Source organism: Cyprinus carpio, chromosome A7 (genome assembly GCF_018340385.1).
Source record: "Cyprinus carpio isolate SPL01 chromosome A7, ASM1834038v1, whole genome shotgun sequence".
In the NCBI taxonomy this organism is placed as follows: domain Eukaryota; kingdom Metazoa; phylum Chordata; class Actinopteri; order Cypriniformes; family Cyprinidae; genus Cyprinus; species Cyprinus carpio.
Window position 1 is genome coordinate 46,243,118 of NC_056578.1, and position 22,353 is coordinate 46,265,470.

The 22,353-nt window shown below is 37.0% G+C and overlaps 1 protein-coding gene across 1 annotated transcript; it reads left to right on the forward strand.

The window, feature by feature from the left end:
* Positions 1-1,611: 1,611 nt before the first annotated feature.
* Positions 1,612-22,353, forward strand: LOC109074618 (NACHT, LRR and PYD domains-containing protein 1 homolog). The gene is made up of 12 exons (XM_042761423.1): positions 1,612-1,668; positions 5,198-5,352; positions 5,497-5,587; positions 16,953-17,017; positions 17,123-17,334; positions 17,810-18,063; positions 18,602-18,721; positions 18,841-18,967; positions 19,054-19,080; positions 19,241-19,270; positions 20,516-20,677; positions 20,811-22,353. Exons 1-12 carry the CDS (start codon positions 1,612-1,614, stop codon positions 21,059-21,061), a joined length of 1,551 nt encoding a protein of 516 aa, XP_042617357.1. The 3' UTR covers positions 21,062-22,353.

Here is a 22,353-nt window from a genome sequence, read left to right on the forward strand (position 1 = left end):
TGAAATGCCTCATTTAAACACGCCCCCACATGTCTTGACATGATTTGCATAACACCACCCAAATGTTCACATAAAGAAGGAAGGCGTACCTTTGATTCTCAACATGATATAGGCCTATGCACTTTTATGGAAGCAGAAAAATAAAGTTCATTAAGAACAGTGCGATTGCTTGTAATAAAGATTTAAATGCAAAAGGCACGAGAGTCGACTGTTTCTGTCAGTGGTGCTTTAATTTTAAATATTTGCGATATCCCAACAAGAAAAGTAGGCTATTTGTTGTGTTTAAAATGTTTTGCCGCTTGCTTGAGCAGCTTATTATACAAACCTAGAAGTCAAATGCATGAATAATATGTTGTTTATATTTATTAAGTTTAAACTAATGTCTATGATTATGAAAGATTGTTACTGTTCTGTAAGTACTGTTACGCCCTTTTGGCACGAACTAGCTTAGTATTTTCAGTGTTAAGTCTTTTGGTTAATGAATAACTCCAAAATGAATAAGAATGCACTAATGTTCTTTTGGCAGTAGAAAGAGCTCATCAAGAGCTTTAATTTATTATTATTATTATTATTATTATTATTATTATTATTATTATTATTATTATTATCACTGTTGCTGCTGCTTCAATAGTTGTTTGTGATTAAATAAATTACAACAACATCGGATACATTATCTCATGCTTTAACAGTCCAGCTGTGTTTTACCACTCATTTTGATGGGTTTCATATGCAGATGCATTTAGATCAGATGACATATGTCCTTTTTTTATCATTTTTGCATACAATGGCTCATTAGTAAAAACCTGTTAGATCTGTTTGAGTTGTGCAATTTCTTTCTGATGAAGTTTAGCCATGTCTTTGCACTGTCAAACAACATTTCTCTAGAATTTGCTAAATGAACTAAACTATGCTAGGCTTCTGTAAGGATTTTTTTTTTTTTTTTTTTTTTTCATTGTGGTTCAACTAAGATAATATTTTTGTTAGTACGATGGTTATCCTATAATAAATCTGAAGTCCAAGCCCTGTATTTATTTTCAGAGCATCTCAGCATGTCATATACAGGTGCTGGTCATATAATTAGAATATCATCAAAAAGTTGATTTATTTCATTAATTCCATTCAAAAGGTGAAACTTGTATATTATATTCATTCATTACACACAGACTGATATATTTCAAATGTTTATTTCGTTTAATTTTGATGATTATAACTGACAACTAAGGAACATCCCAAATTCAGTATCTCAGAAAATTAGAATATTGTGAAAAGGTTCAATATTGAAGACACCTGGTGCCACACGCTAATCAGTTAATTAACCCAAAACACCTGCAAAGCCTTTAAATGGTCTCTCAGTCTAGTTGTGTAGGCTACACGATCATGGGGAAGACTGAAGAGAGGTGTTCTGTCCAAGATGCAGAGATTCAGCATAACAAGACCTGATATAATTTGCAGTAGTACTTTGGAAAAATGCAGACCGAAAATATTTGCCACACTGAAACTATATCAAGTTAAAAAAAAAAAAAAATCAAAAAAAAAAAAAAATTATTAATGTTTTTTTTTATATCTGAGAACATGTTCACTTATTTAGTGGCCTTGAGTGTTATGTTTTGGATGTGTGTGGAGAAATTGGAGAGGAACATCATTGAGACAAAAAATATTCTCAACAGGGTAAGTACAGAACTGCTTCCATGGATTACAAATCAAAGCCACAGAGTTTATGTTAAATCTAAACTGAAATATGTCAGTTTAGGGGTTATTTGCAGTACAATTGCTGATAGTGTATGCCAGTCTTATTTTAGTATTATTTATATATTAATATAGCATTTTGAATTAGCCTTTATTTTTAAACTTTGAGTTTTCATTTTAATTTATCATTTTGTTAGGTGCTTTTGTCATTTTGTCATACTTCAGTTTTAGTTTTATCTTATTCCAGTTAGTTGCCAAAGCAACATTTCTATTTTCTGTTAAAGTTTTGTTTCAAGTTTTTTTTTTGTTTGTTTTTGTTTTTTCTTCACAAAATATTAGTATTTTATTGTACTTTGTTTAAATAATAATAATAATAATAATAATAATAATATTATTATTATTATTATTATTATTATTATTATTATTATTATTATTATTAAGAAGACAAAAAAGAAGAAGAATAGTTTTAGTTAACTTTAACAAAACGTCTAGGGTTACCTATGTAACCATGGTTCCCCAAGAGGGAATAAGATGCTGCATCCTGGTTGACACTTTGGAGAATGCTGCCATCATGACCAGTGTCTGAAGCATGTGTAAAACAACTCCAATCCTTTTGGTCTATGTGGCCTGTGGCATCATAGGCGGGTACCAGAAAGTATAAAAGGGCACCTGCCGAATACATCATCAACTCAGTTGTCTTAGGAGAAGTAAACAGGCAGGCCGAGGCATGGCAAGGGGATGCAGTGTCTTGTTTCCTCTCAGGAACCATTGTTGCATAGGTAGCCTGAGATGTTCCCCTTCTAGGGAACTCAACGGTGCATCCTGGTGGACACTTTGGGGAATGATATCCAATCACACCATGCTGAAGTGCATGCCTGTCCAACTGGTGAGCGAGGACCAAGGATGTGGCATACATGTACCAAACCTTTTCACAGAAAGGGGCCAAGTCACTGACACCTTAAGCTGCTCACAGAACTTGGTAAAAATGAGGGAGCCAATTCCAGATAAGGGAAGAACCCTAACCAAGCTAGGAACACAACCATCCTCAGATAGCTATGCTATGTGAGCAATAGTAACCATACATAAACCACTGAAGAGGCTGGAAGCCTAGAGGATCTGAAATATTGCTACTTTTATCTGCAGATAGCTATATCCAAAGGGGCTTATGAAATTAACCTTCCTAAATGCTGCCCACACCAAGGGGATGGCTATCTACTCAAAACCCAGCAGGGGAGAAGCACTCTGTAAGAGGCAATGGCTCAGGAAGACCACTACTTAAAAACCCTAATAAGGGGAGCAGTCAATGATCTAGCACATAGCTTTCCTCAGATAACTATATACCTAGGAAGTGGCTACCTGACGGGACCAAACTAATAGGGTATCATTACTAGACTAGAAATTACTAGAAATGTAAACCTTCCAGTGAAGCTGCCCCAGACCACAGAGAGTGGGCTATCTACTTACGACCCTAGCATGGGAGATAGCACAGTCTAGGGAAGGGCTCAAGCAGACCTCTACGTAAAGGCCCTAAGAAGGGGGCCAGTTACTGAGCTAGCAAATAGATATCCTCAGATAGCTACAAGTGTAGGAAGGGCTATCAGAATGGGGACTGGCTGAAAATACCCAGACCACAGAGAGTGGACTGTCTACTTACAACCCAAAGAGGGGAGACAGCATTGTCTAATTAAGGGCTCAAGGAGACCACTACTTAAAACCCCTTGGTAGAGGAGCAATCACCAAGCTTGCACATGGCTATTCTCAGATAGATAGGCTGTAGAAAAGGGGACCACTGCAACTGTCAAGACCAGCAGCCATGTGCTGTCTAATTTTAGACCCCATAAATGGAGTCATCACTGTCTAGGCAGGACTCAAGGAGATAGTACATAATTATCCTCAGATAGCTATGTTTCTGGGAAAGGGCAAGGTAAAAAATAGCTAGCCTTAGATAGCTGTACTCAGGTAAGCCTGTCCTGCCATAACAATGGCTAAAATATAACCAACCTTAGATGGCTATACTAAGGAGGTCCCCAATCAGTGTCACTCCCACAGTAGGGTACCGAGCACTGTATATTGACCAAAGGCTCACAAGAGGGAGATCCAGACCGTAGTAAATGATTCGCTAAAGAGCGAACACATAAAATAACATAAGTCTGAGATCAAAGCCTAATGTAAGCATGGCCATAACACTAGGTGGATGGACACAGCTATCCTCGATTGGCATTTCCCTCAGATAAGGCTGAAGTTTGCAAAGACTTCAGCGCTTACCCAAGAGAGCCTGTGCCAAGGGGAACCCAACCTAGTAATAGACGCCAGGCTAGAACAAAGCTGCCCTAAGACTGCTATATTCCAGAGTAAAGCAAGCTTGAGCTGGAGCATAACCATCCGCAGACAGCTACACTCTGAACAGACTAACAATCTACTCAGCGCAAATCTACTAAGCAGGATTCAGAGGGACCGCCCACTTAAAAATCCACAGAAGCCTGGGGAGGCATCCCTCTCCTAAACCCATCTGGCTTAAAACTGAAAGGAATATTCCCCATAGCCACTCTAGGTCACTGAAACACCCTGAGAGAGAAGATCGCAAGCAGAGCATTCAATACATCCATGCCCAGCGAGGTTCCCTACACACAATAACTTGCATATTAGAGAGGCACAACTGAGCTGAAATTTAGCTCTGCCCGTGATCTCACAATCTCGCATGCTCTGAGCTAAAAACAATTCTGTGCTCGAACTTCATCGTTATGGCAACTTGATCATTATCCACGGCAAAAACATTATCTGCGGCACCAGACAACCCAATGTAAAGGGTATGCATACACCGCAGATCAAAGCAATCACTGCGAGCTGAGATAAAACTGCCATGGCAAATGGGCCGAGATGCAAATGCTTTGCCCCATGTCCCTCGGCAACAGGAACAAACGCAAGCGGAGCATTATCATTGTTTGTCATTGTGACTCATCACAATGAGCGCTTAGATGCAGAGACAAGACACAAAAGCTAGAATATGCCCTCAAGTGTTAGAATCCAAAAATGGAGGCACAGATTCCTTAAAGCGCTGCTCAACTCACCAGGATGACGCTTCACACATGTGAACAAACAGACTGCTCCGAAGACAACAAAAGTTGATATATTCAGCAGGTGCTCTTGTATACTTTGGGGTACCCGCCTATGACATCACAGGTCACGTGGCCCAATAGGATTGGAGTTGTTTTACACATGCTTCAGACACCGGTCATGTTGGCAGCATTCTCCAAAGTACCCACCAAAACGCAACGTTGAGTGTAGGCAAAAAAAAAAAAAACTAGTGCATGCCGGTGGAAAGACACATTAAAGGGACAGTTTACCAATAAATGAAAATTGTTATCATTTATTTAACCTCTTATTCTATGTAACACAAAATAAGATATTCTAAAGATGTTCTAAAGAATAGTTGTTTGGAATGACAAAGGGGGGAACTATTCATTTGTCAATTGTTACATAGCTTAATTACATTGCTATTTGATGTTTCTAGGATATCAAAAGGATTAATGAAGGGAGGAAGCCCCTGTACCAGGAGGACATTGACAAGTCAATCCCGAACTTACTGGAGCAACTGGAACCTCTGGATAAAGATGCAGCCGAAGCCTCTCGTTTGCAGCATCCTCAATCTGAGATGATTGAGAAGGAGTGAGTACAAACCTCATAACTCTGTCTATATAGCCTTTAAACTGAAACATCCAATTGCATCTCATGCTTTATGCCATGCAAGCAGAATTGTATGCTGTGAATATGGTTTTGTGGATGACTCATGTTTTCTCCTCAATGGAAAAGTATTAAACAGCTGCGACAGCGTGTGATGAATCTCCGTGAGGAACATGAGCGCACTTACCATTTCGCACAATCGAAGAAGCTTCCCATACTGGTGTGTATCTAAACATACCTCTCTTTCTTTCTTTCCTTTGAATATTTGGTTACAAATGCAAATAATTAATGTAGTCATGGTGAAGTGAAGCATTCTAAGCCAGTGATAATTTCAACATAATTGTATCGGAAAAAGGTTCATTGTTTGAAGGTTTTAAACACTGTTTATGTTGTGGCCTTCTAATGGTCATAAAAATGAATGGCACCTTCCAAAGTGCTGTGTTCTATTATAGCCGCCGGTTTCACAACTGGTTCTACAACTGATTCTTCATTTTAAATTATTGTAAATAATGGTATTTGTCAAAGTCATTAATTTGTGTTGAAGTACTGCCAATAAAATAAATAAAACATACATTTGTAAATTATTAAATTAAGTCTGTGATCTGTCTGTATTAAATCCAAATCAGTACTTGGACTGTTATAGCCAAATTCCATTTGAACATCATATCTAAATTATAATATTGGGCTAAAGCATTATGTATTTTTTATATTATTTATTTGTTTATTTTTACCTTTATTTAACCAAGAAGTCTCATTGAGATTAAAATCTCTTTTACAAGAGAGATCTGGCCAAGGTAGCAGCCACACAGTAAGACAACATTTTAAAATACAACAAATACACATTAGAACAATATTTAAACATCATAACCTCTCAAAAAAAATAAATAAATAAATAAATTCACAAGCCTCCATTACCACTCTCTTTATGATGCCTTTAAATGCATCAAATTTATCTAGATCTTTTTGCAAATTATTCCATTTCCAGGGTCAAAATACGTAAATGCCATTTTTCCCAGTTCTGTACAAACTCAAGATATGTTAGAAAGGAAACACTTGGAAGACCGTAGCTAACTGCCAGAGATAAGACAAAGATGGGTACAGAGATAAGCTGGAAGTTTACCTAACATTGCTTTATAGATAAAAATGTACCAGTGCTGTTTTCTAGGTATGGTTAGTGATGCCCAACCCATCATCTCATATGCAATGATGAGTACAGGATTTTGCATTTGTAATAAAACATTATGAAGCATGGTACACTGAATCAAGGCTCATTAAGATTCTACAAGTTTCTTTTTGGAAATAAACCCTGTAATGTGTTCAGGTCTGTGGGACCAGTTTTCTTTTATTTTCTTCTTTTTTCTTTTTTTATCAAAAGAAAAATTATATTATTTGTAATGTGTTCAGGTAAAGTATTATTAATTATTACTACTCCTATATTATTATTATTATATTATTATTATTATTATTATTATTATTATTTTCAACTCAGACTTATCAGCCTTGGCTAATTTTCAGTGACCACACACTGTACACCCCCCATACACATTTATATTACATACAGGATGTTCGGGTCTACTGGACACGGGGTTAATGAAAGAGTGGAAATTGTAGGTCCTGTGTACCTTCACTCTGTCCTCCTCATGTATAGGCCTGCTGTTAGTATGTGTGTGGGTGTGTGTGTGTGTGTGTGTGTGTGTGTGTGTGTGTGTGTGTGTGTGAGAGAGAGAGAGAGAGAGAGAGAGAGAGAGAGAGAGAGAGAGAGAGAGAGAGAGAGAGAGAGAGAGAGAAATCCATTTATTACAAAACATTGTCCAGTCAATCAACACACTGTTAAAATAAAATCAGAACAGACAAGACACACTTATCTTAAGAGGGATGAAAAATGCAGATTATCATCAATAATTTCACACAAAGCCCCCTTATTGCACCAAATCTGATCAAAAGAAACAAGGTCATTCATGGCTTTAAAATAACGAAACTCAATTAAAATTCTAGATTTCACTGAATTAAAAAACACTGCCTCTAAATTATAACTTGTGTCTCTTTCAATGTTATGTTTCCTGGTATTATAAATAGCCATTTTAGCTTGGCCTAGCAAAAAGTTCAGAAGTTGACACCGAAAACGGTGTCTCCTAACATATTTAAAACCACAAATAAAAACTCCAACAGAAAAAGATTCACCAAAATAAACAAATAAATTCTGTAAAACAATAAACAATGACTTCAGTCTAAAACATTGCATAAATGCATGGAACACAGTCTCTCTCATCAAACAAAAAGGACAACCATGACCAACACCAGGGTTTAAAACTGAAACAAAGGCATTAACTGCGACTGCCCCATGTAATATTCTCCACTGTAAGTCGCCTATTTTTCTAGTTAATGGTGACTTGTACAGAGATCTCCATTCTGGTTTTGTGCCCTCTCCCATCTGTAGGATGGTACGCCAAGGTGTATCTACTTTATTATCTAAAAACCTTCTATTCAAAGATTTGATACAACTTTTATACAAAGCTTTTCCAGAGGCCGGCTCTGAACCCATTAATGACACATTTTCAGAATACAAAAAAACACCTTTGCACTCTTCTAAATTAGGTGATAGCAGCAAATTAGGAAACGGATCCCTGCAGTCCGGAATAATCAGTCCCTCAGAGTAATCCTCCAGCAGTTTGCATTCTTCTGTTGTAAGAGCAGATCTCCACTTTTCAAGGAGTTTAGCCACCACACGCGTGGATCTAACGCCCAGATGTTCAGCTACCAAATCAACATTCTTAAAGTCTGTTCCTGCAAGCTGTACTAGATGTCCAAGGGTTACTACACCAGAACGGAGTAAAATTCCTTCAAGTGCTGGGAAAGGTCCTTTACTTGATATGTCCAAACGAGAACCATGAATTAAGGGTTCTTGTAACAACCAGTGCAAGGAATCCGTATTACTCAGTCTTTGCACTATAAACATCGACCAAACTTTAAAAAAGTTACGATAAAAACTGGGTAACTTGGACAAGTTCATCTTTTTATGATTCAACCAGAACAAAGGCTTGCCCAGGCCTAATCCTTCAAACTTCTGAAGAACTGCAAAAGCTATTGATTTCCAGCTTGAGTCCACTGGTCCAGTTAAAAGTCTCTGTGCAAACTGGAGTCTGAAAGCTGCTGTTCTGCTCTGTAAATGTATGAGTCCATGCCCTCCCTCTTCTTTGGGCAAATACAAAACAGCTTTTGGAACCCAGTGCAGCTTATCCCAAAAAAAATCAATTAAAATTGACTGAACTTTTAACAAAAGATCAGGTGGAGGATCAACACAAATTAAGCGATGCCAGAGAGAAGATGCTACCAGGTTATTAATAATCAGTGTGCGCCCTCTATATGATGTTTTTGGAAGCAAATATTTCCATCTGTTCAGGCGACCTTTTACTTTTTCAACCATTCCTTCAAAGTTTTTTTGTACCATAATTTCACTTCCTAAAAACACTCCAAGGTATTTAAAACCTTCCTTAGTCCAGGTTAACCCGTCTGGGAGGTTTGGTTCTCCACTTAACCAACTCCCAACTAGTATCGCTTCACTTTTAAACCAATTTACCTTCGCAGAAGAACACTTCTTAAAATCTTTTAATATTTTGATCAACAAATCCACATCTTTCTGACAATTAATTAAAATAAACAACATCATCAGCATATGCTGATAATTTAAATGCATTTAAACAATTTGATATATACACTCCATGCAAATCTGTTCTTAACTTATTTAAAAGAGGCTCTATTGACAAAGCATAGAGCATACCAGACAAGGCACACCCTTGTCTTACACCTCTAAAAACTTTAAAAGGAGTGCATAAGTCACCATTAACTTTCAATATACTTTCAACTTCACAGTACAAAACCTTTATCATAGAAACAAATTCAGGATTAAAACCAAATGCTGCTAAAACATTCCATAAATAATTATGCTCAACTCGGTCGAAAGCCTTTTCTTGATCTATTGACACTAGACCAAAATCTAAATTGAGACTCTTACCTAAATCTAAAACATCTCTAATAAAATAAATGTTATCAGAAATTCGTCTACCATGTACACAATAGGTCTGGTCAGGTTGGATAACTTGTTCCAAAACTTCACCCAATCTATTAGCCAAAACTTTTGAGAGCAATTTATAATCACTGCACAGCAAACTCACGGGTCTCCAGTTTTTAATATCATTCCGATCTCCCTTCTTCGGCAACAGAGTGAGAACCGCTCTACAGCAACTTATGGGTAGCCGCCCATTGGCTAAGCTTTCCCCAAGCACCTCCAGCAGATCTGGACCCACCTCCGGCCAGAAGGACTTGTAGAAGTCGACTGGTAGTCCATCTACTCCAGGCGCTTTGCCACACTCCATACTTTGGAGAGCTCCTTCCAACTCCTCCAGAGTTAAAGCTTTACTGAGCCCAGCATTAGCTTCTTCGGATAACTGAGGTAAATTATTAAGAAAGACATTACCATCAGTTTGTTCATGTGTGAGTTCACTTTTATACAGTTCTTTATAAAACCTAATTGCTCTTCTTCGAATGTCAGAAGGGTCTGACAACAAGACTCCAGCTTCTGAGCGTAAGGCATGAATAAACCTTCTCTGTCCATTTTTTTTTCTCCAAATTAAAGAAAAATTTTGAGGGTGCATCCATCAATTCTATGTTTTGAAAACGTGATCTGACCAGAGCTCCTTGTGTAACTGTGTCTAGAAGTTCAGCTAAAGAATTTTTCTTTTTATTAAAAATTTCAAAATGAGTCAAATTTCCTGTATCAACAACCCCCTGAAGTTCTATTAATTCATTCTCTATTATTTTCATTGAACAGGTTAAGTCTCTCGTGAAATTGCAAGTATATTGTTGGCACAATTGTTTAATCTGAATTTTTGCAATGTCCCACCACTGCTGTAAGGACTTGAAAGAAGATTTTGTAGTTCTAAAAAAATTCCAGAATTTTTTTAAAATATCTTTAAAATGGTTATCACATAATAAATTATTATTAAAGTGCCAGTAAGCACTTTTTGACTTAATGGAGCTCAAAGACACAACACACTGTATCAAGCTATGATCAGAAAAGCTTATTGGAACAATTGAACAGCTTCTGAAAAAATTAAGCTGGTGTTTGAAACCATAAAACCTATCCAACCTTGCTAAAGAAATTAAGTTATCGTAAGCATGAGTCCATGTATATTGCCTCTGATTACCATGAAAATTTCTCCAAATATCAACAATCTCATGTGATTTCAATAACTGAATGAGCCGCTTTCGTGAAAGCATATGCGGTTCAACATGATTTCTATCTAAAATATGCTCAGTGCAATTAAAATCCCCTCCTAGAAATAATAAATCCTCAGAATTGCAATGACATAAAACATCACTCAGTGTATCCAAAAAAATCATTCTTTCCAATGCATTATTTGGGACATACACACAAATAAAAACAAAACAACGATTTTCGAAGGAAGCTATAACTTTTAAAAGTCTACCTTTTATAATTTCATCCACCTGATAAGAACAGGGAATAAAGTTCTTAGAGAATAAAATGGCAACTCCACCACTGGTTGTTGTCAAATGACTTAACACAGATAAACCATCAAATTTCCTTGCCCAATCAGCAGAATTTAATACATCAGTATGTGTTTCTTGAGCAAATAAAACATCAATTTTCTTCTGTTTTATTGTCTCAAATAAATGAAATCTTTTTCTTATATCTCTTGCCCCATTTATATTTTGAGAAGAAACACAAAATTCTCCCATAAATATAAAGAAAAATAACCATAGCATGTACAACCAAAAAAAAACACAGGGAAAGATGATATTTACGCATTATCATTACTACCAATGAGTCCAGGTTGCGCATTAAGTTTTGCAAGAATCTTCTTCAGACGATACACTTATTGGTTAGTAAAACCTCCGTCACTTCTAAAAGCCTTTGCTTTCTCAATAAACTGCAACACATCAGGGAAATATTCATCAACCCGAACTTTCCTCGCATTTTTTGTCACTTTGAGAAAAGACTTTATATCTTCTACCTTGTACGATCGGCTGGAAAATCCACTCTGAGGTAAACTGCATGAAACACTGCATTCAGAAAAATCGCTTTCACTCTCTGTATCAGTCTGACTCAAGTCACAATCATCTATTCTTTTCACCTGTTTACCAACATCATGACGTTGTTTTAACCTTCTCTTTTGAGGCGTTTTAAAAGCACAATCTTCTGAATCAATCACAGAACAGCGATCTCCCTCTATTCTGGCTAAAAGTTGCTCAAACACAGTGGCCGAGCCGTCGCTGTTCTGTGACTCATTCGCCTGACCCGCTGGAAGATCCCTCGCCACGGGCGCGGATACTTCATCTTCCTCCGCCTCAGCGGCACCTACACTCTCCCCTTCAGTAGTCTTATCTATCAGCCCCACTTCTGATACTCTTTCAGCGTCTGTCCCTGCTACCGGTTTTTGAACCATACTTGTTCCAGACACCTCAGCATCAGTAGGCAATACGGCGGCAACATTCTGCATTTCCTCATCACGAACAACGCTATTTTCCTCACCACCATCAACTGGTGGAGGATTATTATCAGTCTTATTCAATCTGACTGGACAAGCACGGATAAGATGATCTGTTCCACCACAACCATAACATTTCATAGTATTTGTTGTGGCGAAAATGACATAGTTAAACTCATCATGACGAAAATTTAGAGACAAATCTAATTCGTCCAAATTGTCTTGGAGAACCATATAGACATAACGCCTAAATGACACAATATGCTTCAAAAGTGGTGACTTGCACCCAATTGGAATCATTTTTATAGAAGAAACCAATTTACCATAACGAGAGAGCATTCTGGTCAAAATTTCGTTTGAAATAAAAGGCGGCACATTAGAAAGCGTCACTTTTTTTGAAGGAGTAGAAAGAGGGAGCACTTGGGTAAAAACACCATTAAGCACTACTCCAATTTCTACCAGCTGATTCGCTAAATCTATTGTCTTCACAAACACAACAATAGCGCTGTTCATGCGAGACGCCGACAGAATGTTCTCAGGCCCAATCACTTCTCCAACAGCCAGGCTACAGTCTTCTATACTAACCGCTGAATCTATTTTTACCCCATGACGGCGCGTCAAAAAATCAAACCTCCCGCTACCTGGGCCAGCCATGCTCCCAGTACAAAACCGGGAGCAGACGCCCTAGCGTATTAAACACCTCCTTACCCTCCCAAATAAATGAAAAAAAAAAAACAATACCTAACTTTAAATCACCCCAAAAAACAACACAAAAACATAGAGAAATAGAAAGATAGAAAAAATAGATTACTCGTACCTGACACACACACCAAACACTCAGCTCACACTCACTTCTCCGCCCACTCACTCAGCACATGCGCACAGAGAGAGAGAGAGAGAGAGCGAGAGAGAGAGAGAGAGAGAGAGAGAGAGAGAGAGAGAGAGAGAGTGAGTAAGTATAAGTGTGAGTGTTGTGTTTCTGTCCCTGCCATTCCCGCACAAGATTGTCACACTTTAATTTATAAATGTGATCTAGTAAAGGTAAAGGGCAAATATGCATGTATGCAGTTTTTTTTTTTCATTGCAATTGGGGATGAAGTAAACATCTGTTGAGTATTTAAAATAAAATTGTTTGATTGTGTTGAATTAAAAAACAATAAATGCAGCGTATCCATCAGACCCACGAACACTGGCTGAATAACAAAAATTATGAACACCACACAAAAGCTAAAAGTAAAATTTGATTTATTTCTAACATAAAAGCCAGGCTTCACTTTGAGCATCCTGATTAGATTAGCAAAATGTACGTCAAATAAAACTTTATCATCAGTCCAAAGTCAGTACAAGTACAAAGTACTTGTAAGAGGGTACTCTTTCAATCATTTTAACATCAGATGTAATAAATAAATAAATAAATAAATAAATAAATAAACTTTGTTTTCTGATTTTAATTTTAAGCTCACCAGAGCACCTTCCAGTGACTAAAATGCAGTCTGAAGCTCTATCACCACCTGTATTATAGATAGAGCAATGTATAAATAGTAGTTTTTTTTTTTTTTTTTTTTTGTGTGTGTGTGTGTGTGTGTGTGTGTGTGTGTGTGTGTGTGTGTGTGTGTGTTTATTTTTTCTGTTTTTTTTTTTTTTTTTTTTTTTTTTTTTTTTTTTGCTTGAATGTGCTTACCTAAATCATTTATATAAAAAGAAAACCAAATAGGTCCCAAAATAGAACCCTGGGGATCCCCTTTAGATATACCAAGAAAATCAGATTTTGAGATTCTCCACATGAACACACTAACTCTGATCTAATAAGTAATTTCTAAACCATTTTAATGTCCCAGGTCAGAAACCAACACTGCTAAGTTTGTTTAGCAGTAATTCATGATCCCCTGAATCAAACGGCTTGGATAGGTCTACAAATAAGGCTGTGCAGTACTGTTTATTTTTATTTATTTATCAATTTATTTATTTTTATCCAGGGCACCAAAATGTCACAAAACTTTCCAAATTTTAGGTAAAAAATTTGACAAAAGAATCACATTTAAAATATGAGTTATTGGCTTCCGTAATAACATTCACTGCCACCTTTAAAAGGTAAGGGTCTAAGTTATGGGACTTCAGAAATTTTGTGAGCAATGCCTTTCAATCCTTTACACACTTGATTTACTGAAACAGGTTAAAAAACAAACAAATCCAGATTTCCAATCAATGGTGTAATCACAGAATATGGGACAGTTTTATTTGCACACAAGCAAATACAGAGTGATCACTGATATCATTACTGAATATGCCAGTTGAAGTACATTTATGAGCAGTATTTATTATAATTAGGTAGATTTATGTTGGACTTTAGGAATCGGTCTTGTTGGTGCATTAATGAGTTTTAGAGTATCACACAATTCTTTATCTGTGGTCCCTGAGAGCCAGTCCCAATTTAAATCACCCATGAGGATGAACTCAGTTATTTAACTCATGTAAAATATCTGAAAATGCTTTGAGAGCATCCTTTGTAGCAGACGGAAGTATATAACAGCCAACCACGGTGATATTAGAGACTTTCGAAACATCCACTAATGGCCAAAACTTCAAACTGTTGAGCTCTAGTAATTGACAAAGTCACAGAGCTAACAAACTTAGATTTAACATAGATGGCCACCCCACCACCTTCACCAACCCGATCAGTTCTGTAGACTTCATAGACATCAATATAAATTAAATCATCAGTTATTGATTTCTTAAGCCAGGTTTCAGAAAGAACAATTATTTCAGTGTTTGTCCGTTTAGGAACCAAACTTTTAATATTTAAATGTATAAACCAAAGGCCTGGTCTACTTTTAAAATCTGAGGGAGTGGGTAAAAGTGTTTTTTTTTTTTATAATGTAAAGGAAGCCGTGCTGACATTCGCTTCATTTGAACCAGATACTGAAGCAGTCACATGGTTTTTAGGCGAATGAAGCTTCGGATGACACTGTCTCACTGACCCCTGAAGCACCAGGGGTATCAGTGAAGCTCCCTGAGGGCACTGAGGAGGATGGGGCACCGTATACTGAGGTGTGTACTTCTCTTCCCAAGGGGGTGCTGCCCTCAGGGCCCTGAAGATGGTGGCGTCAGGGCCACTTGGCAGAGGCCTTCTTAGTTAGAATAACGGTCTGCCAATCAGCTTTCTGCTTCAAAGGCACCAACCAAAAATGTCACCCCGACCACTGCTCTGGGGGTGCTGTGGTTGTGACGCTCTGCTTCTGGGTCTGGCGGTATGTATCCTGCTCAGCAGCCCCATGGACCTGGGATCTTCGAGGGAGGATGCCCTGGAATGCCACCACCTGTTTCTTTGCCTCCTGAAACCTCCCACCAACAGTATCGACTGCGCCCCCAAAAAGGCCAGAAGGCGATAGCAGGGCATCCAGGAGAAAGAATCTGTCCTTATCTTGTAAATCGGACAGATTCAACCACAGGTGTCACTCCGTAACCACCAGCGCTGCCATGGAATGGTCGATGGCTCCGGCTGTTTCCTTGTTGGCCCGAAGTGACAGGTCTGTGGCCTGAAGTAGTTCGGCAACTATGTCGGATTTCTCATCCCCCCCTCATCCAGGTCGGCCTGGTATACCTGTAACACCCCCATGGTGCGCAGACATGCACCAGCCTGACCTTTCGCCGTATAAATTTTCCCAACCAGGCTGGATGTGAGCTTTCCTGGCCTGGCGGTAAGCTTCGGGGCCTTCATGGATGATGCTGTGTCAACGCTCATCAAGTCAATCTCCTCGGAGTAAGACAGATAGTGTGTCTGGCTCTCTCTCCGGGGGAAAGAAACCGTGGAGTGGGCTTCTGATCCCTGAGAGGGAGCCGTGGATGTAGCGGGTGAGGACGGAGATAAGGACGAGCCCGTCTCGGATCCCTCCGCTAAATCCACTTGGGATCCCCACGATAACAGATGCGGGGCCAGACCTGCTTTCATCGAAGACGGCCAGGTGGGAGCGGAGCACGCGAAGTGGGAGAAAATCACAATCATGGCAGTCAGCCCCCTCGAGAGTTAATCGTGCAACCGCTTCCAAACAGACAACACACAAATCGTGTGTATCCCAAACATTTTAAATAGCTCAGGTAGGGAGGAGCACAAAATAATTAACTGACAAACTGAGTTTTTCCTGGCTGACTGTGCTTGATGGAACACACACCATAGACACACTCGCTGAAGATCAGAAGCTAAAATGTGCGCTTATCCAATGTGCCTTTATGCTTCCTGGTTGCTCACGTCACCCCGCTTGTGATGTCCCACTTCTCTATTGGACCGATTTCACACATGCTTCAGAACGTGGTCTCGCCAGGGCGTTCCCAAAGCATTTTGAGTTCCAAAGAGTTAAGCATTGTTCAGGGCATTCCCAAAAGTATCAGTGCTTTCTTATGATACTTTTGGGAAATGCAGCCCTGTTTGAATGCACTGTCAGAAGTGAGGGAACACTTTCTGCGACTGATTGATTCTGTCTTGCAACATGTTCTGATGAGCAGGAAAATAGTACTTTCGTACAGAATTATTTGCTAACATAGGTTGTTCATCCAATTCAATGCATATTGTACACATTAAATTTATAAATTAAATTAAAATTAAATTTATGCATTTAGCAGACACTTTTATCCAAAGCGACTTACAGTTCATTCAGGCTATCAATATTTACCTATCATGTGTTCCCGGGGAATTGAACCCCCAACCTTGCGCTTGTTAACGCAATGATCTACCACTTGAACTATAGGAGCATATATATATATATATATATATATATATATAATTTTTTTTTTTTTTTTTAAATAAACAAAATCACTAGTAAATAAAACACACCTTGAATATTGAAAAAAAAATGTTTTTTTCTTTTTTGAGTATCAATTCTTTCGATATTCGCATCAGTGTAGATATATTGATAGCCTGCTTCAGGATCGATACGCCCATCCCTACGAAGAATCTGAATATTTGTTGATTTTTTTTTTTTTGACAGAAGAAGTTTTAAAATTATATTGAAACAAAGCTTTTATCTATACTTTGGTGACTTTTAATTTCTTTATTCGAATAATGATTATTTTTCTCCCTCTCAGGATGATTCTGAATGGGAAGTTAAAATACCTTCAGAGGTTACGACACATTCAAAAATCAAGTACAGGTACAGAGATAAATCTTTATGAAATGTTAAATACTTGTAACATTACATACGTACTATTACATCTTCTGAGAGCATCTTTGTCAGTGTTATATTTGTGTTTTTCAGTGTCAGCTCCTCTGAAGGGCAGCATGAATGTTCAGAGACTGGCCTCCGCTGGCAGTCTGACAGTGATGTCAGTTTGGAGTATCGGTTTGTGGACTGGAAATCACTCAGTAAAGATATTTTGAAGAACTACAAGCCATGTGGACCTTTGATGGACATCACTGTAACCTCTGGTACTCTGGAGGAAATTCAGCTAACTCACTGTGTCTGTGTAGGTAAGGCATATCTCACTCCAGATCCAGTCATTTCAACATGCTCTCTCTATGCTTTCTCACCCTGATTTTGCCAAGTAAGACACGTTCCAGGATCAACATCAACATTACTGTCCAAAAATATAGACTTAACCCAATCCCTACCCAAAAACCTATAGGTTAGATTAGGTTAGATTAATAACGATAGGTTATAACCCTACCCATAATTTATTCCTAAAATCAGAGGGAAATGATAGCTGATTAACAAGGGTGTAGAAGCACCTAACCCGGATTGTAAGCCTAAAACAGATATTTCTTGAAAAGTTATCCCTCAGTTCTGATTGGTTAATTGGAATGTTGTTCCAGGATCAACAAGGTTGTTGATCCAGGAACATGTTGTACTTGGTGAAATCATGGTCACCGTGTAAACCTTTCAAACCAGACCAATGAGCTCTCGTCCTTGAAGACTATGCAACTTAAACTGCATTACTGTCCACAGATTCTGAATCTTCCTCAAATGATGCAGTGAAAGCTCTTCATGTGAAGGACGGTACTGTTTCATTGGAAAGATGTGAATTAAGTGGATTCCATGCCAAGCTTGTCAATCCCACCTTCTCATTCTTGGCAATTGTTGTAGAGGTGCAACAGTACCTCACCATGAAATTTCACTGCGAAACTTTGATTTATCGCAACAGAACATCTCCCCTCAACCTTCATGTGTACCTGTTTTTAAAGGATAGAAAACTTAAGAAGGTAAAATCTAATGATAAGCTTTATGCACCATATGACCACATATTTTGACATTCATTTACTTACAACTGTAGAATATAACCAGCCATTTATTGGATGATTTTATTCGAAAGAGACAATAACCAAACTAATTAATTAGGGCTAATTAAAATCTTGCCATTGTAGTATTCCCTCAGGCCCCTCTTTTCTACACAACAAAAGCTAACAAGACATATACAGAATATAAAGGATACTATGTTCTCAAGTCTTTTGAAGTCATTTATTCATTTTTTAAAGCTAAATAAATATGGAATGTGCATGATACATGTATGAACCTCTATGATTATAAATTATATCTACCATATATATATATATATACCAATCAACAGGTTTCAGTATTTTAGATTTTAAAGGTGTTGTATGGCTTCAGAGGACTTGGAATAAAACAGATTGTATGGACAATATAAGTAGATTTATATTTTTGCTTTTGCAGAAAGCAATTGTAACACTACTTCTGTAAGCACATGTTTAAGTAACAAGTAATTCTGTCTATCACTGTTAGAAAGTGGAGGAGAAAGAGAAAGATAATATAGAGATTTTAAAACCAACTCCAGATGAAGCCCTTAAAATCGATGACTGTTTTACTCTGAAGACATCTTCTGACTGCAAAATCAAACCTTCGGTACCTGGAAAAAGTTTGCCTTCACATTTTTATTTTATCTATTTGTTTATTTTGGCTAGAAAATAATCCAGACTTACCTCCTGCCTCTTTCTAATATATTTCAATTCACTTCTTGCCAGAATTTAAAATTGATACCCAACAAGGCCAACTTCTTTGATATACACATTCAAGATGCAAATGAACCGATTGAACTCTTTATGATGACAAAAGAAGACAAAAGGATATGGGAAGTTAATATAGAAGCAGGTAAACAACCCACACGGACTTGCAAAACTCTCTGCAGATCAGCTTTTTGTCTTTTATATTTTAATTTTTTGTCTGTGTTCTTTCAGATGAATTCAACACAGACAGTTCAGCATGTAAGTGGCAGTACAATTTCATGAATCATACAGATCCACACATGCTATAAACATGAATAAACATATACATGCTATAAATTCAAGCAAGTGTTTTACTGTTGTTCTGCAGTTGGAATAATATTAAATAAAGTTAATATAGGTATTTTTGGCCTCATTTCAGCTCAATGGAGGCAGACGACCTCTTCAACAAGTAAGTCACAATGACAAGTTAATTCAGAGACCGGTAAATGTTCTGTATTGTTCTGCAAAGTTTAATAAACCGTACTGACCAGAATATAAGACGATGTTTTGTTTGTTTGTTTGTTTTTCTTCTCTTGGAAATAAGACACCCACAACAATAAATGGCGCCAAATACGCGTAAAACGAACGTGCCAAGAAATACGTAATGTACTGCGTGTCATAATGTTGTTAGAAAACCGCGAGTGAAAACAAAAGAAAAGCTTACAGCTGAATCAGTTGTGACTGTCATCTTAAAGGGTTAGTTCACCAAAAATGAAAATTATGTCATTAATGACCCTCATGTCGTTCCAAACGCTTTCTGGACGTGGACAGTATACCGTACATACATTTTCAATGGAGGGACAGAAAACTCTCGGACTAAATCTACAATATCTTAAACTGTGTTCCAAAGATGAAGGGAGGTCTTACAGGTTTGGAACGACATGAGGGTGAGTCATTAATGATATAATTTTCATTTTTCGGTGAACTAACCCTTTAACCTTATGGGACCAAACATCCTCTGTAAGTGATATTAAAGTGTAAGACAGTACTCAGATTGCAAGATTTCACTTCTACTGTTAATGAAATTTTGCTAGGCTGCGAGATGGATAGTCTACTTGTTATATAATTCAGATGTTATTTTTTTTTTTTTTTATGGTAGGCAAGAAGTGTATATTTTTAAATGTGATTGGTACATTTTACAGTATTTACCATACTTACAAAAAAAAAAAAAATGGCATATGAAACTAATTTAAGTTTTTTTTTTTTTTTTTTTTTTTTTTTTTTTTTTTTTTTACTTAAAACACAAGATTTGGTTTCCAAACAGCCTTTTTCCAAAAGATACATCTTGAAAAATCTTATAATCAGGGTCGTCTTATATTCGGGTCAATACTGTATTTTTTGTGTCTTTAGCACATATGCAAATCTTAAAAGTAGCCTACCGTCTGCCATCTTGTTTAAAACATTGTACCCTCATCTGATCTGACATCATTCTGCTTTTGTGATGAAGGATAAATTTAATGCTTTCCTAGAATTTGGCCAAAACTGCTGTTTATCTGAGTACTATATGCATGTATTTCAATATGCAGTTTCTGAATGTGCAGCAAACACTTTCTTATGTAATTTCAAATGCCTAGACAATAATTGTGATGCGTTATGAGTTTTGTTGTTCTTGTTATTTGTATGTTCTTCCTATTCTCTCTGTTTGTCTTTTCAGTTAATAAATCCTCGCTTATTATGCAATGGATGCGCCGCCTGATAGATGCTATGGGACAATCAGCTCTCGCTCGTTTAGAAGCGCCTCATCTGCCCTCCAAAAGCGAGCTGATGAGACTTCGGCTCAGTCGCACAGATCAGGAGCGCAATGCTCGTCTGACATGTGAGGGACCAAACTGAGTTATATGCAATGCATTATCAAAATGAAAACAACACAAGGAAAAATAAAATTTTCAGGAAATTAGTATTAATTTCTGTTTCTGTGCAGATGCTTCATTAATATGTTGTCCATGCAGGTGCTGAGTTTGTGGAGAAACACAGGACAGAGCTGATCAACGGAGTCTCACTGGTGGACCCCATTGCAGACGACATGAAACCTCTGCTTGGTGATGAAAAATACCAAACCATCTTTAACGCAGGAACACCACAAGACAGAATGAGAAAGCTTCTGAGCTTTATCACAACAACTAAACTGAAAGAGAAACTTTACCAAAGTCTTCTAAAGCATGAGCGCTTCCTTGTTGAAGAGTTGCAGGATTCTGAGTAGTTGCTTTTCCAAGAGTCAGTAGAATTAATTCATTATTATTATTTTACAGTAGACAGGTCATTAATAATATAACGTGGCCTGGGGTATAAAGAGATGTGGAATATACAGTTCTGAATGTTTTTTTATTTTTTTGTTTGTTTTGTTTTGTTTTGTTTGTTTGTTTTTTACACTCAATGTCTTTTTCAAATTTTCTGATAAAAAAACCTAAGAATACATAAACACAAATACTCTGAATTTGAACTATGTGACTTCCTGAATGATTTTACACCTTACTTTTGGAGAGATTTTTCCACTGTTTCCACAATCTCCATTTTAATAACATACAGTATCTCTGTTTGTGCTAGAGCCACCAGCTTTAACAACTTATTTCAAAAGTCTTTATACATTTTCTAAACATGTTTGCATGTGGTTAGTAAAATTTAGTTTGATAGCTTATTTTACATATTTACTGAAAACTAATTCCTTATTGTTACATTTTTTTATTATTATTATGTATTTCTGAGTTATACACCTGTTCCCATTTGTTTCCATTTATTATTACTATACCCCTTATCTTTTGCTATAATCAATTGCTTCTATCTAGACACATTTTTTTAATTAACTGCTTTTTTATTCTTCATATTGGCATCCTCTGGTGACATATATGCACACAATGTAAATGTTAGAAGCATGTCATTTGATTATTAAATGCACATGTCTTTGGTCTAACGCTGAACAACAGTAATTACTGTATTTGCATTATTGTAAGGGGTAGGTTTAGGGTTGGGGTAATAAAACACAATCTTATAGGTAGCAAATTGAATTTATTGTTAACTAAATCTATTCTTTCAGAGAAAAAAAAAAAAAGGAATCAATTTGTCATAAATTACCATAAATGGACAAGTAAGTATGATGCCAGTGTTCAGCTTGTCCTCCAAAGGACTCGCTGCGGTTGGATGATATTTTAACCCAGTATCCCCTATAGAGGGAATTTTTATTTTTTTGGATTTAATTGATTTTAAAAACTGTATTAATAATAAAATAAAATAAACACTTCAAAATTCTACAAACCATTTTCCCTTCTTAATCTTTAATATCATGATTCACTGAGAAACAGATGCTGACTTTTCTGAATTCTGTTTTTTTTTTTTTTTTTTTTTTTTTTTTTTTTACTGTAAAGATGTAAACAAGTTTTGCCTGGATTTGTCAGAGTTTATACTTAATTTAATCAATATTAATTATTGCTTTACTTTAAAGGGTGTTAGCTTGAATTATGAAAACAAAAGCAATAAAGATCTAGAATTTCTTGTTAA

Bases quoted from the DNA above. Each gene is read 5' to 3' on its own strand.
- LOC109074618 (XM_042761423.1), top strand. From the start codon at position 1,612: ATGTGTGTGGAGAAATTGGAGAGGAACATCATTGAGACAAAAAATATT. The intron at 5,588-16,952 runs GTGTGTATCTAA...TCTCCCTCTCAG, and splicing joins CGAAGAAGCTTCCCATACTG to GATGATTCTGAATGGGAAGT. The intron at 18,968-19,053 runs GTAAACAACCCA...GTGTTCTTTCAG, and splicing joins GGAAGTTAATATAGAAGCAG to ATGAATTCAACACAGACAGT.